Raw genomic sequence first — 14,775 nt, forward strand, 5'->3', positions numbered from 1 at the left:
GTGCGGCTCGGGGAGATTCGATGAGTCCCTTTTCATAGGGGTGCCAGGTGTTCTTGGGGAGCAAGGGCACTCACAGTCTCTTGGATCTGCCTAGGAGTCGGATCTAAACCTTTGCCTTCGCCCCCCGCAAATGCAGACACTGTGCGGAGGGCAAGTAGATGAGTTTTGGAGAGAGGGTGGGCGCCCGGCAGCCCGGCAGCTAGACGGGCATCGGCAGGGGGTGGTGGGCAGGGCATCTGGACACCAGAGAGGGGCTCTGGGCTGACTGCTCCGGCCGAGCAGGTGCAAACACTGTATGCTGCTGCTGTAGTCTGTCTTCAGAACAATAAACCCAGACCCTGTCTCCAGTGTCCCCCCTCCCTCCCCGCAGACACCCCAAGTTGGCTCTTACCAAGGGCTGTTTTACCCCCAGTTTATGGGAACCGAAAAAACACAGCATTGGAGGTTTTGTAAGTCTCAGAAAATGGCATTTTCCGTGTCGCTCAATCCTTTGCTCTGCATTGAGGAATTACGTTGCAGCTGGTTAGTTCTACCCGCGTCTGCTCTGCTGGTCCGACACTAGCCTCTTGGTCCCTTTCCTTCCTGGAAGACACAGACAGGTCCATGGGAAGGGTGACTTCCTTGAGGAGGGCTCGGTCCGTCGTACTTGAGTGTGAAGGCGCCCTGGTTCTTTTTTTCACAACTTCCTGTCCCCTGGGGCCTTTCCGAGCTCGGGCACCTAACACAGCTCTGATTTTTTTGTTCTGTTTGGGGTCATAGCTGGTGTTGCTCAAGGGCTACTCCTGGCTCAGTGCTCAGGGGCTACTCCTGGTTCGGTGCTCAGGGGTTACTTCTGGCAGTGCTCAGGGGACCCTGAGGTGATGGGGCTGGAACCTCGCCCTCCCCATGCAAAGCCCGTGCCCAGCCCATTGGGCTATCTCTCTGGCCCACAGTGCTGATTCCAGAACTCTCGTCTGTGCCTTCCTCGGGCAGGTTCTCGAATCTCTTTAGCCTCAGATTGCCATTTGAAGGACACACCTATCCCATCAATTAGAGAAGAGATAAGTGCCCCATGAGCTCACGGGCGTGAGAAGCAGCCCGGGGACCACCCTCTGCCAATATTTGCTGTGCATTCGATGCTACGAGAGCAGGTGGAGCGAAGGAAGAGGGGAGTTTGAACAGGGCGGAGATTTCTCGGGTTATTTCAATTAGAGCCGCCACGGGACCCAGGAATTCCACGAAGAAACCCAACCCTAAAAGACAGAGGCGCCCCTCTCCTCACCGTGCTGTTCCGTCGCCAGGAGCCGGGGGACACCAGGGCCCCGCCTGATGGGCAGGAAGCTGTGGTGGGTAGAAGAGGCACATCCCAGCCACGTGACATGCTGCCTCCTGCTCCAGGCATGGGTGGGACTGGAGAGTGCCAGGCCACGCGGGATAAGTGGGAAGCAGCAAGGGAAGGGTGTTCTCTCTCAGTGTGGCTATGGGGAGGCGAAACCCAGGGCCAGGCGGGCCCGGGAGTGCAGCTCAGGCCAGGAACCCCCTCGGAGCCTGACAGAGCAGAGGCAGCGAGGGAGCCGGTCCTTTGCCGGCTCTGGTCAGTGGCAGTCTGCGAAGAGGTGTGACACTGTACCCTTAACACTCACCCTCCTGGTGAGTCGCACTCAGTGCTTTACTGAGTCAAGTTTGCTTCCAGGCAGCAAACTTGACTGCTTGGCTGTGGCGCTAACAGGGTGTGTGTGTGGGCGGGAGGGGGGAGCGGCATACCATTGCTAACGGTAACACACAGTAACACTTTTGTTATCTTGCTAGCTTGGGGGGTGGGATCAGTGGCTCCGGAGAACTCAGAACCCCAGGTGGCTGTGGAGGGAGGGAGGGAGGGCACATTGGCCAGGAAGCCAGAGGGGGCAAGTGAAGACAGCGTCCGTCCGTCCGTCCATCCGTCCGACCGTTCTCAGAGTCGGGAGCGAAGGCTGGCTGGTCTCACGCCTTTTTCTCAGAAATCAGGCTCTGCTGCCCAGGCCGCCCGCCCCTCAGGAAGGACGGTCTTAGGGGCTCAGGCTAATCGTGGAAAAGCGTTCCAGGCTGCCAGGGCTGGGAGGGAGGATCAAAGGTCCAATCTGGTTTCAATTCACTCGAGAAGTGGGTTCCCTCCTAGAGTCTGTTTCCTTCACCTTCCAAATATATTGTGGTTCGAGTACATTTGGGGAGCGGGGGAGCTTTCCTAGGTGGAAGATTTGTCTTGAATTCTGTGGCCTGAGAAATGAAAGGCTGAGGAGGGAAGGGCCACTGCAGGCGGGTAGACGAGGGGCTGGAACACTTCCTGCATGCAGTCCTGCCGTTGCTAGATTGTGGAACATGGTGCCCAAAGTTCGTAAGAATAATGGGGCTGGGGGCTGGAGCCATAGCACAGCAGGGAGGGCGTTTGCCTTGCACGCGGCCGACCCGGATTCGATTCCAGCATCCCATATGGTCCCCCAGCACTGCCAGGAGTGATTCCTGAGTGCATGAGCCAGGAGTAACCCCTGTGCATCGCCGGGTGTGACTCAAAAAGCAAAAAAAAAAAAAAAAAGAATAAGAATAAGAATGGGGCTGGAGTGATAGCACAGCAGGGAGGGCGTTTGCCTTGCACGCGGCCGACCCGGGTTCGATTCCCAGCATCCCATAGGGTCCCCTGAGCACTGCCAGGAGTAATTCCTGAGTGCAGAACCAGGAGTAACCCCCTGTGCATCACCAGGTGTGACAACCCCCCCAAATAAAAGAATAAAAGGAAGGGGGAAAGTTGTGTTGGAATTGCCGAAGAAAGACTCAGCCACAGCTGCGACTGCTGCTCCTTTGTCCGTCAACAGGGTTCAGTTGACTCTGGGCCTCGCTGCTTCTCTCAGGGCCGACTTGGGAGTTACAGTCTCCTGAGCTTCTGTCTCAGGCGTCCAGGCTCACGCTTCAGAGTGGGGTCAGGTCCCGCCAAGGAACACGGGGTCTTCGTCCCAACATTGCACGTGACCTCTAGGCACCGTCTCGGAACCAGCATGCTGGGGTCTTAGTTTCCAAAGCCGACCCGACGGGAGCCGTTTCCTCCGTTGCTTCCAAACGCGCTTCCTCCCTCTGTGGGACTCACGGTTGCCTTTTCCTTATACCCTTCTGGAAGATGTTTCAGGCTCATACAAGTGCAGGATCTTTCCTTTCTTTATTCTACTTCTGAAACTTGCATTGTGCTTTAAAAGTATTAAAAGTATATATATATATACATATATATATAATTTCTGGTTTTGCTGTTTATTTGGGGGGTAGCGGGGCTGGGTCACATGCAGCCACGTTCAGGGGCTACTACGGGATTAATGTTCTAAAGACTGAGGGCTACTGGGGAGCAAACCAAGGGATACTGCCCACAGGCAAGTGCCTTAGCCCCTGGACTATCTCTTTTTTTTTTCCTTTTTGGGTCACACCCGGCGATGCTCAGGGGTTACTCCTGGCTCTGCACTCAGGAATTATTCCTGGCGGTGCTCAGGGGACCATATGGGATGCTGGGAATCGAACCTGGGTCGGCCGCGTGCAAGGCAAACGCCCTACCCGCTGTGCTATCTCTCCAGCCCCAGCCCCTGGACTAGCTCTTAAGAGTATATATCTTGAGAAGCATGTTGTATTTTTCTCTTTAAATGGCTAAGAAATTGGAGCATCTTTTGTTTTTTTCTTTCTAATTTGTTTTGTTGCCAGGGATCAACCCAGGGCCTCAAACATGCAAAGCACTTGCTGTACTACTGAACTGCATCCTTGGCCCAATTTTTTCCCTGCTTGTAAAAATAAGACTTCTAAAGTAAGAAGCCCACACCATATAGGCAAATTACCTTTTCAAAAGGATTTGCCTGGTGTGGGGAGAATTTTAGCATTTCATGTAATTGACAAAAGCTGTACATTTTGAAGAGGCCTCAGCAAAGAGGAGAACCCCAAGAACATTGCTTGCTTCAAATGCAAGGTCAACATAAGGACTGTTAATTTGCAGAATTTCTGTGGAGTGCAAAATGCTAAAATTGGACCACTATTTTTAAAATGTGATGCAAGGGATAGGAACCATTTGGAACACAAGAAATAATGTGCAGAATCACCCAAACCACAGAGATTCAGAGCCAAGCGTGACAGAATCCGCGTTTTGCAGACGTTGGGAATTATGTATAAAATTCCCCAGAGACCATTTGATCTTTTTCAACAGAAAATAACTAGGACTACAAGTAGTTTAAATATGGTAAAGCATCTAAATAGGAGAAATTTGATAAGTTTAATACAACTGCACCTTGTTAGGAAGGATTTACTTCTTTTTACTTTTACTTTTTACTTTTCTTTTTACTTTTACACCATTTATTTCTCTTTCTTGCTCTGCTAACCGGAACTCTCCAAACTGTTCCCTTTCCCCAGACTCAAATTGTGGAAAATGTTTTCTAAAAGTTTTTTAAAAGTATAAAGTATAAAAGTATAAAGTATAAAGGCTTAATTGCTCATTCAATTAGGACCTAATAACCCCCCCGCCCATTTTTAAGGTGTTATTTTGAAAGAATACTAAAACCTTAGCCATCTTTGTATAAAGATCACAAGTGACAGTCCTGTCACAGGCCTTCTCGATTTAATCTGATCAATTAAACTGAGAAACTAAGTTTCAGTTTCAATTAAACTGCAGATTTCTCATCAAGAAAATATTTTTTAATGGTGTGCTTCCTTAAATACCTGGAAATATTCCAGGATGATATTGAACCACCTGAACACTCAGAATTAAAAAAGAAAACAAAAAACTTCCCGCTTTGCTTCCATAGTTTATCAAAAACTCAAGTTTCATCAATTTTAGAGGAACATCTGAACTTCTAACACAATTAGATGACTCTCAGTGGAATAGAGCATATTGTATATTTGTCTTTAATCTTTACCTCAAGTCACCAAAACACAAGATTATTATTATTGTTATTATTATTATTATTTGCTTTTTTGGGTCACAACCAGCGATGCACAGGGATTACTCCTGGCTCTGCACTCAGGAATTATCCCTGGTGGTGCTCAGGAGACCATATGGGATGCTGGGAATTGAACCCGGGTCGGCCGAGTGCAAGGCAAACACCCTACCTGCTGTGCTATCTCTCCAGCCCCAACACAAGATTATTTTTATTATTATTATTATTATTACTTTCTTTTTTGGGTCACACCCGGCAATGCACAGGGGTTACTCCTGGCTCTGCACTCAGGAATTACCCCTGGCGGTCCTCAGGGGACCATATGGGATGCTGGGATTCGAACTCGGGTTGGCTGCGTGCAAGGTTAATGCCCTCCCCGCTGTGCAATCACTCCAGCCCCCACAAGATTATTTTTAAAAGTAAGCATTGTCCTACTGTGCATGAGAGACCTTTTTTTTTTTTTTTTAAAAAATCTCCCTGGGGATTTATCTTACAGGAATAAACAGGACTGGGCTGGAGAGTGAGCGCAGGGCTGTTGTGTCTTGCTGGGGCAAATGTGTCCCCTCGGGACTAATGTTCCCTTCCTCCCCTTGCTGTCCCTAGAGAGGAAGCGCTGAAGCCGGCTCTCTCGCCTCAAGATGGAAAACAGCACCACCACCATTTCTCGGGAGGAGCTGGAAGAGCTGCGGGAAGCGTTCAATAAAATAGGTAGGTGGGAAAGTGTGCCCGTCAGTTCCCTGACCCGCCCTGTGACCCCAGCTTCCCGCCCCACGCCCTCCCCAAGAATAGCCCACTTTCACCGATTCTTTATGTCTGAAAGGGAAAAAAAACAAGACTGGCTTGAATTTCTAGGAGAACTGAACTTTGAATCACTTTGATCATTTCTTTGTGGCGCGCATTCCAGGTTAATGAATGACAGCGTAACTGAATACGCTTCACGTGATCGCCCCATTTGGAGGGAAAATAGAGGAACACTTCCTTGTGTACCCGTGAACTCTGGCCTCCGTGCACTAGGCCTGGCCGCAGCACTCGCACCCGTGCAGAGTATCTGTGAACCTTGGCCATCTTTTTCTTTCTTTCTTTCTTTCTTTCTTTCTTTCTTTCTTTCTTTCTTTCTTTCTTTCTTTCTTTCTTTCTTTCTTTCTTTCTTTCTTTCTTCCTTCCTTTCTTTCTTTCTTTTCCTTTTTGGGTCACACCCAGCAATGCACAGGGGTTACTCCTGGCTCATGCACTCAGGAATGATTCCTGGCGATGCTCGGGGGACCCTATGGGATGCTGGGAATCGAACCCGGGTTGGCTGCGTGCAAGGCAAACACCCTCCCTGCTGTGCTGACGGGCCCTGTGTCTTGCTCTCTGTCTCTCTCGCGCAGGCTTTTCTAAAGTCTCAGTGTGGCTCTGAAGGGCCAGCCCGGCCCTGTCTTCCCCACCCAGGGTCAAAGGCCGCCTGGCGCTGTGTCTCGGTGACTGGGCGAGGCCGGCAGCTCCTGGTGCTTCATCCCCAAACACTCCTTCCCCGTCTGCTCGCCACGGGGCCTTCTTCATTTTTGCTCCCAGGGAATTGGCAAGGAGCCGGGAGCCAAGTCCTGCCTTTCGCTCGTCTTTGGCCTTGATCTAGATTGTTCACGAACCTGGTGAATAAGGACGGAATTCGGTGCAGGCCAGGGCCAGGGGAGCTTGGGGACAGAGGGTGGGACCGTGTCAGCACGCTGCTCCCACTCAGCCAACAGGCAGATGGGCTCCTTCCCCACCTCTGCTTGTCTCGAACCCTGTAAATCAGGACGAGTTCGATGTAGGTGAAACACAGGGCAGATGGACTTTTAGATGGCAATGAAAAGGATCAAAGTTTCAAAATAAAACTCTCCCCCCAATTTATATGCAAAAGGCGCCAGGGAGACGATGCAGAGTCAAGGGTCCGTGCCCGGCTTGCTCAGAACTCAAGTTCGACCCCTGCCACCCCACCCCACCCCTGGGTGGACCCCTGGTGACCCCAGTACTCCTCTCAGCGTCTGGGTTATGGTGTTGCTGGGAGCGGCCCTGTGCCCCAGGAGCACTGCTTGGGAGCCCCCCTCAAATAAATATGGTGCCACTGCTGCTAGAATGAAAAAGTCGAGCTCTCAGGAAGTGCACGGCTTGGAAATCATCACTGTGAAATCAAGTGTGTTGGATGAATCGCAGCCGTTCTGTGACCCTGCCCTGCCAAGCAGGGGGCCACAGGGCCCGGGGGGGGGGGGCTGCAGTCCAGTCCAGGCTGTGGGGGGGGGGCGAAGTCATAGCACAGGAGATGTCGCTTAAAACGTCTCTTTATGTGAGACCCCGGTTCATTACAGCGCTGCAAAATAAAACACAATAAACAAACCGTGAGAATGGAATAAAGAAGAGGGGAAAAAAACTAAACTTATAATCCACTTCTGTGTGTTTTTAGGAGGCACACACTAGAGTGTTTGCAGGACCAGTGTGTTTCCAGGGGTCAAGCCCAGGACTGTCTCCACACGCTGCCACCCGTTTGGGCCATCTCTCCAGCCCCATAGGCTGATGTCTTCATCTTGGTCTTCTCTTTTCTTGGGAGATAGTATTATTTGTTATTGGAGCAGAACATGCAAGAAGTATGATTTCAAAAAAAAAAAATATTGGGGCTGGAGCAGTAGCACAGCATTTGCCTTGCACGCTGCCAACCCGGGTTTGATTCCCAGCATCTCATATGGTCCCCTGAGCACCACCAGGGGTAATTCCTGAGTGCATGAGCCAGGAGTGACCCCTGTGCATTGCTGGGTGTGACCCAAAAGGCAAAAAACAAACAAAAACAATTATTACCAAATTTTACAGGCTTGTACATAGTGTCCAGTCTTTTCAAGACAAAAACCGGGCAATTCCTCAGAATGTCCTGCTCATTTCATCACTGGATCAAAGGCAGCAGTAAAAATGCATCACCTAATTTGGTATTCCTGTTATTTGATAGCAAGAGTTAGGTAGCTTGAATAAAAGTGCCATATAGGTCTTAGGAAAGTGTGTGAATTAGGGATTTATCTTATTTCACATGTCCATGCTAATCCGTGTGACTCGTGGACATGTAATCTGGGAATATTTATTTAATGATATGTCAAATAAATAATTTATTCACGGGGCGCGGCAGGATTCCTTTGCTCTGTGTGCGGGATGCTAACCTGACAGAAACTGTGCGTGCTCACTCCAGTCAGCGGATAAATTGCTTCTTGGGTGCTCAGAGACTTTCGTTCGTTGGCACTGACTAGCTTCTCTCAGTCCCAGAGACCTGCCCATCCACCTCACTGGCATATTTTGGATCTTTGGGGACACATAAGGGATTCAACTATTTTGTGGTGCCTTTTTTTCTTCTCAAAATTACAACAAAATATTCACAGAAAGGTTATCATTCCCACCATCTTGAAACACCCTGTTCTGTGGCCATCAATCTACTCTCTCTCCTTCTCTCCATCTCTCTTTCTTTCTCTCTCTCCCTCTCTCCATTTCTCTCTTTCCCTCTCCCTCTCTCTCCCTTTCTCTCCCTCTCTTTTTATTTCTCTCTCTCACTCCTCCGTCTTTCTCTCTCCCTCTCTCTCCCTTTCTCTCCCTCTCTTTCTTTCTCTCTCCATCTCTCTCCCTTTCCCCATCTCTCTCCATCGCTCTCCCTCTTTCTTTCCCTCTCTCTCCATTTCTCTCCCCTTCTTTTTCTCTCTCCCTCTCTCTCCCCTTCTCTCCTTCTCTCTTTCTCTCTCCCTCTCTCCATCTTCCTCTCTTCCTCTGTCTCTCTCCCTCTCTCCATCTTTCTCTCACACTCCCCCTCTCCCTCTCTCTCCCTCTCTCCATCACTCTCTCTCCATCTTTCTTACTCTCTCCCTCTCTCCATCTCTCTCCCTCTCTCTCCCTCCCTCTCTCTCTATTTCTTTCTTCTTCCTTCCTTCCTTCCTTCCTTCCTTCCTTCCTTCCTTCCTTCCTTCCTTCCTTTCTTTCTTTCTTTCTTTCTTTCTTTCTTTCTTTCTTTCTTTCTTTCTTTCTTTCTTTCTTTCTTTCTTTCTTTCTTCCTTTCTCCCCCGGCAGTGCTCAGAGGTCACACGTGGAGCTGCTTGGTGAGCACATGTTACACTGGGATTCAAAGCCATGTAGAGGCCATAGGCCACTTGAGGCAAGTGCCTTCCCCTCGGTGCTCCCCCAGCCCTTCATTCTTAGACGGCAGCTGTCCTTAAGAGTTCCACGTGGTGTCAGGATTTTGATCAGCAGTTCCTTGGTGGTGGATGGCATCGAGCATGTACTTCTTTGCCATTTTGCTGTATTTCTGCCATTTGCCCCTTGTTGTGTTTCTTCTTTGAAGGAAATGTTTGTCCATTGTCTGTTTTGGGGGACTTGGGGGGTTCTGGGGATTGAAACCAAAACATGCAAGGCAAGTGCTCTTTTTCTTAAACAGGTTTGTTTTTTTTTAATGAGATACAAGGGGATGGAGAGATAGTGCAGTGGGCAGGGCACTTGCCTTGCACGTGGCCGGCCCGGGTTCGATCCCCAGCACACCATATGGTCCCTTGAGCACCACAAGGAGTGACTCCTGTGCACAGAACTTTGTTCTTTGTCCCACTGTGTGCAGAGGGTAGAAACCAGCACACCGCTCTGTCCCCAGAGCTTTGACCCTGAACTGTTCTTAGCTTAGCCCCATGCTCCCCAAAGTGGGTGCTACTGCACCCCTGGGGGACATGGAGCTACCACGGGCCGATGGTGGAGAGGATGCTCTCTGTTCACTTACAGTAGGGGGCCAGGAGAAACTTTTTTCCCTAGAAAAAGAGTGGTAGGCCAAATAAATTTGGGAACTTCTGATTTAGCATGATAATTAGCTGTTAAATAACGTTTCCTCAATCTGGTGTTTTAAGTTTTTACATTTTTATTCCCCATGCCTGGCTGGCATAGAAGTTGGCCCTCCAAGGCTCTGCAAATTACCAGCAGCAATTCGGAACCCTGGATGAGATTTTTTTCTAACTACAAGGAGAGCGCTCTTACCGTTGACCTGTGAGTCAGTGAGCATCAAAGGGGAAAGCCGGTCTCTATAACTGAACTGCACACAGTTCCATTCCCCAGAGGAGAAAGGATTCCAGGGGACAAGGCAACTGCCAGCAGTGAAGAGGAGGCGGCAGAAGGCAACGAACCCCCCAGGCCGGTGCTGGGCGGGCTCCGGGCACGCTGTCTGCTGTCGCCTCTGTTCTCTGCCAGCAGGGAGAGGCCATCTCCCGGGGAAACCCAGGGAAGGGCCGCTTCATGGTCACATGACCACACCTGGTGACCTAGTTCATTCCAGGAGCCCAAGTACAGGTGTGAAATGATTTTGCGAGCACTGAATCCCAGAGTGACGTCCACCATGATGCAGCCTGCACCATGGAATCATAAATACATAACGAAGAAGCCATGAAATATGGACTGGCAGAACTGCCCCAAGGGACATGTAAATGAGAGAAAAGCTCTTATGTGTATTTCCTGGGGTGCCCATGTGGAAGGAACCATGTGGGGCCTGCAGAGCCTTTACATTAAAAAAAAAATTTCGGCACCATGATTTTGTTTTTCTTTTTGGGTCACACCTGGCGATGCGCAGGGGTTACTCCTGGCTCTGCACTCAGGAACCACTCCTGGCAATGCTCAGGGGACCCTATGGGATTCTGGGAATCGAACCTGGGTCGGCCGCGTGCAAGGCAAATGCTCTCCCTGCTGTACTATGGCTCCAGCCCCCTGTGATTTATAAACACCATTGTTACAGGTTTCACGGACGCAGTGCTCCACATCACACCCCCACCAAGGCAACACCCCCTCCCCGCCCTTCACCGTGGAAGTTCAATTCTGTAGACCAGATTTAGGTTGTGTTGCTCTGGGCCACTTTTTGTTCTCTTCTGTTTCTTTCTATCCACATAGGACTGAGTCCTTCTAGATTTGTCCTCTCCTCTGACTGATGTCACCAGAACCTCCTGTTCCAGCCACACCACAGCAAATTGGACAGTCTTATTTTCCCCTCTAGCCGAGGAGTGTTCCCCTGTATACGTGACGTATACCGTCATTTCTTTATCCAGTCGTCTGGCCTTGGACACTTGGGTTGTTTCCAGATTTTGGCTAGTGAATGGTGTTAGAATAAATACAGGGTCTTTTCTAAATCAAGTTTTTGAGCCCCTAAATTAGCCCAAGAAGTGTAATTGCTGGGTCATTTGAAAGCTCAGGGTTTTTTGGGTTTTTTTTTTTGTTTGTTTGTTTGTTTGTTTTGAGAAGTGCCCATGTTGTTTTCCAAAGACGTTGGACTGGTTGACGTTCCCAGTGGCAGTGGATGCGGGTCCCCCCTCCCCACAACCCACCAACACTGGTTGTTGTGTCCTGTGTGAGGTCATGTCCTGACGGTAAGGGAGGCAGAGCATTTTCTCACACACCTATTTTCCTCCTGTCTTCTCTGAGGAAATTTCTCTTCACCTCTAGGTCCAGTTTGAAAGTTCCAGAGAGAGGTTCCAGCTTGAGTGGTGTCACTCCCAGCCCGGGCTGCCTCTTTCCTCTGGATCCCCGAGACCATGCTCAGCTCTTTCAAACAAGGCTGTGGACTAGCCCTGTTGGTCAGCCGTTAGAGCGATGTCCACGCTATGCATTTAAAATGTGCTTGCAGGGGGCCAGAGCGATAGCACAGCGGGGAGGGCATTTGCCTTGCACGCAGTTGACCAGGGTTCGATTCCCAGCATCCCATATGGTCCCCCAAGCATTGCCGGGAGTAATTCCTGAGTGTAAAGCCAGGAGTAAGTCCTGTGCATCACCGAGTGGGACTCAAAAAGCAAATAAATAAGTAAATAAATAAATAAATAAATAAATAAATAAATAAATAAATAAATAAGATGTGGTTGGTGGGGTCCGGAGCGAGAGCACAGTGGATAGGGCGCTTGTCTTACATGCAGCCAACCTGGGTTCGATTCCCAGCATCCCATATGGTCCCCCAAGCACCAGCAGGAGTAATTCCTAAGTGCATGAGCCAGGAGTAACCCCTGTGCAACACCGGATGTGACCCAAGTAAAGCAAAAATAACTAAATAAATAAAAAATAAAATGTGCTTGGTGGTCCTAACCCCAGGAGTCTGCCGAGACACAGGTGCCTAGATGAAGCGTGCGGAGTCCTGGGCTCCATCCGGGTGAAGGAGAAGCCTTCGCCTCTTGCCAGGCAGCCTTGGCAGCCCTCTCCTGCCTGCAGGGACCAGGCAGGGCACCCGTGGGCAGCTCCCAGTCTCTCTCTCTCTGCAGATATCGACTGCAGCGGCTATGTCAGTGACTACGAGCTTCAGGACCTGTTTAAGGAGGCCAGCCTGCCCCTGCCTGGCTACAAGGTGCGCGAGATCGTGGAGAAGATCATCATGGTCGCTGACCACAACAAGGACGGCAGAATCAGCTTCGAAGAGTTTGTCTCTGTGAGTCTCCCCACTTCTCTCCTGGGCCTGGGTTCCTGGGTTCAAGCAGGATCTCCGTCCTGTCACTCTCTCTCCAAGTCAGTCTGGTGACAGGGACCAGGGAAAGCTCGATGTTACTATGATGGTGGCATTAAAAAACTCACAGCAGTTCCCACCCCTAATTCAGAAAGTGGAGGGGGAAAACAGTCCAATTCTGGGAACGGAAGTCAGGATTAGATAATGATAGCTCAGCTCCTGTTCCAATTACGGTCGAGTTCAGGGCACGAAGTCATTTTCTTTTCTTTTCTTTTTTTTTTTTTTGCTTTTTGGGTCACACCCAGCAATGCACAGGGATTACTCCTGGCTCTGCACTCAGGAATTACTCCTGCTGGTGCTTGGGGGACCATATGGGATGCTGGGAATCGAACCCGGGCCAGCCATGTGCAAGGTAAATGCCCTACACACTGTGCTAACTAACACTCCAGCCCCACGGCACAGAGTATTTTAATAGCTCCACACTCAGCTCTGAGAAGTGGAGTCTTTTTGGAAACTGAAGAAGCTAAGATATGGAAGCTGTGTGTTCTCACAACCGGTGGCTTCCTTGTGGTGAATAATGTTTGTAATTTTAATAAAAGCCGCCAGGGAAATGCTGATGATCGTCCCTATAGTAGCTATTGCCGCATGCCTTTTGCTTATTTGGGATTCTGGGTGATGCGCAGTAAGTCCAGGAGTCACTCCTGGCTCTGTGTGCGGGCTCACTCCCCGCCGTGCTCAGGCGACCCTCTAGTGTCAGGGGTGGGACATGGCCTCCAGCATGCAAAACTCACCCCCTTCAGCTATTTCTCCATTCCCTAATTTTATTTTATTTATTTGTTTATTTATTTATTTGCTTTTTGGGTCACACCCAGTAATGCTCAGGGGTTACTCCTGGCTCTGCACTCAGGAATTACTCCTGGCGGTGCTCAGGGGACCATATGGGATGCCAAAGCCGGCCCATATGAAAGGGAAACACCCTAACCGCTGTACTGTCGCTCCAGCCCCCCTAATTTTATTTTTAAAAAGGTTTTTGTTGTTGTAGTGGTTTTGGATTTTGGCTCACCCTGAATGGTACTTAGAGGCTACTCCTTGAGCACAGAGCTGAGAGTAAGACCTGAGCACAGCTGGCCATGGGCCCAATCCAAAATCAATAAATGTGTAAATAACTCCTGGCTGGTGCTTTAAGCCATGCAGCCCTCTTTGGGGCTCTTCTCACACACAGAAGGACTTGGTCACCTTGTCTTGGTCACCTCAGCACAGGGACAACTGCAGGATTTGATCCCAACCTTGCACCTTGCCAGTCAAAGGCTTCAAGCATTGAAGCATTCCGTCTTCCATGCCCTGCTACTTATTTTGATGTCATTTCAACTAAGCACATTGACCTTTCATGTCAAAAAAGTCTTCTTTTGTGATTCCTTGATCAAGACCCTCTGTTTTATTTATATCCGATCCCAGCTCATGCAAGAGTTAAAAAGCAAGGACATCAGCCAGACGTTCCGGAAGATAATCAATAAGAGGGAAGGCATCACAGCTATCGGAGGGACGTCCTCCATCTCCAGCGAGGGCACGCAGCACTCTTACGCAGGTGAGTCGGGAGTCGGAGGGACGCGTCCGTCTCCTGGGCGGGGGAGCTGTCCTCCGCTCACCTACACACACACACACACACACACACACACACACACACACACACACACACACACACACACACACACAGGTGTTGGGTAACAGTTTTTCCCCAACGTACCCGGACACGTCACGCACCGGGCGAAGGATGACGGACGCGCTGATGGCTGTTCACTTCGTTGTCAAATCACACACATATTTGATAGAGGGTCTCGGCTTACAAGAAAGTCCAACCACGTGAAGTTCGGCATGATTGGTGTGTCACCTCACCTCTCCGACCCTGCTTTGCCTGGTCCAATCCCAGTCAAGGCTAGACGCTGCAGTTAGGGTGACTTGCTAAGCAGATGTGACGGTTTCTGTGTCTTGGGCTCATGTGACCAGGAGGTCAGGTGAGGCTCAAGGCCTGACACCCGGTGCTGGCTGACGCCCTGTTCTTGCCGATTTTGCCCAGACACTCCCTCTTTCGAGGCTTTGCTTCTGGGCCGCTTTGCAAGGTCGGGTCTTACCTGCTCCACAGTCCATCACCATGTTACACACACACACACACACACACACACACACACACACACACACACACACACACACACACACACACACACACAGAGTCCTTTTTCTCTTTTTTTAAAGTCCATCCTAGTTTCAGGAATGTCTTTACTACAAATGTTGTCATTTAGGGTCTCGGTGTGGCCAGTTCCCCTCACCGCCCACAGCTCGTCTTTCAGCCCCACGTCATTCAGGGACTCTGCGCTCTGTCAGCTCTAAGTTGCCGTTCCTGGTCACTCACACCCTGTCTCGTGTGCCGTGGGTGGAGAG

At 50.1% G+C, this 14,775-nt stretch overlaps 1 protein-coding gene across 6 annotated transcripts in view; it reads left to right on the forward strand.

Annotated features, from left to right (window-relative positions):
- The window catches only part of PLS1 (plastin 1), an 82,302-nt gene that overhangs the window by 34,818 nt on the left and 32,709 nt on the right, over nucleotides 1-14,775 (forward strand). For all 6 annotated transcript variants that reach the window (XM_055127379.1, XM_055127376.1, XM_055127380.1 and 3 more), the window contains 3 exons: nucleotides 5,514-5,618; nucleotides 12,161-12,324; nucleotides 13,795-13,924. In XM_055127379.1, coding sequence (XP_054983354.1) covers nucleotides 5,549-5,618; nucleotides 12,161-12,324; nucleotides 13,795-13,924 — 364 coding nt within the window. In that variant the 5' untranslated portion in view covers nucleotides 5,514-5,548. The remainder of the gene's footprint in view (nucleotides 1-5,513; nucleotides 5,619-12,160; nucleotides 12,325-13,794; nucleotides 13,925-14,775) is intronic.

This window comes from Sorex araneus, chromosome 2, assembly GCF_027595985.1.
Source record: "Sorex araneus isolate mSorAra2 chromosome 2, mSorAra2.pri, whole genome shotgun sequence".
NCBI classification, from domain to species: Eukaryota; Metazoa; Chordata; class Mammalia; order Eulipotyphla; family Soricidae; genus Sorex; species Sorex araneus.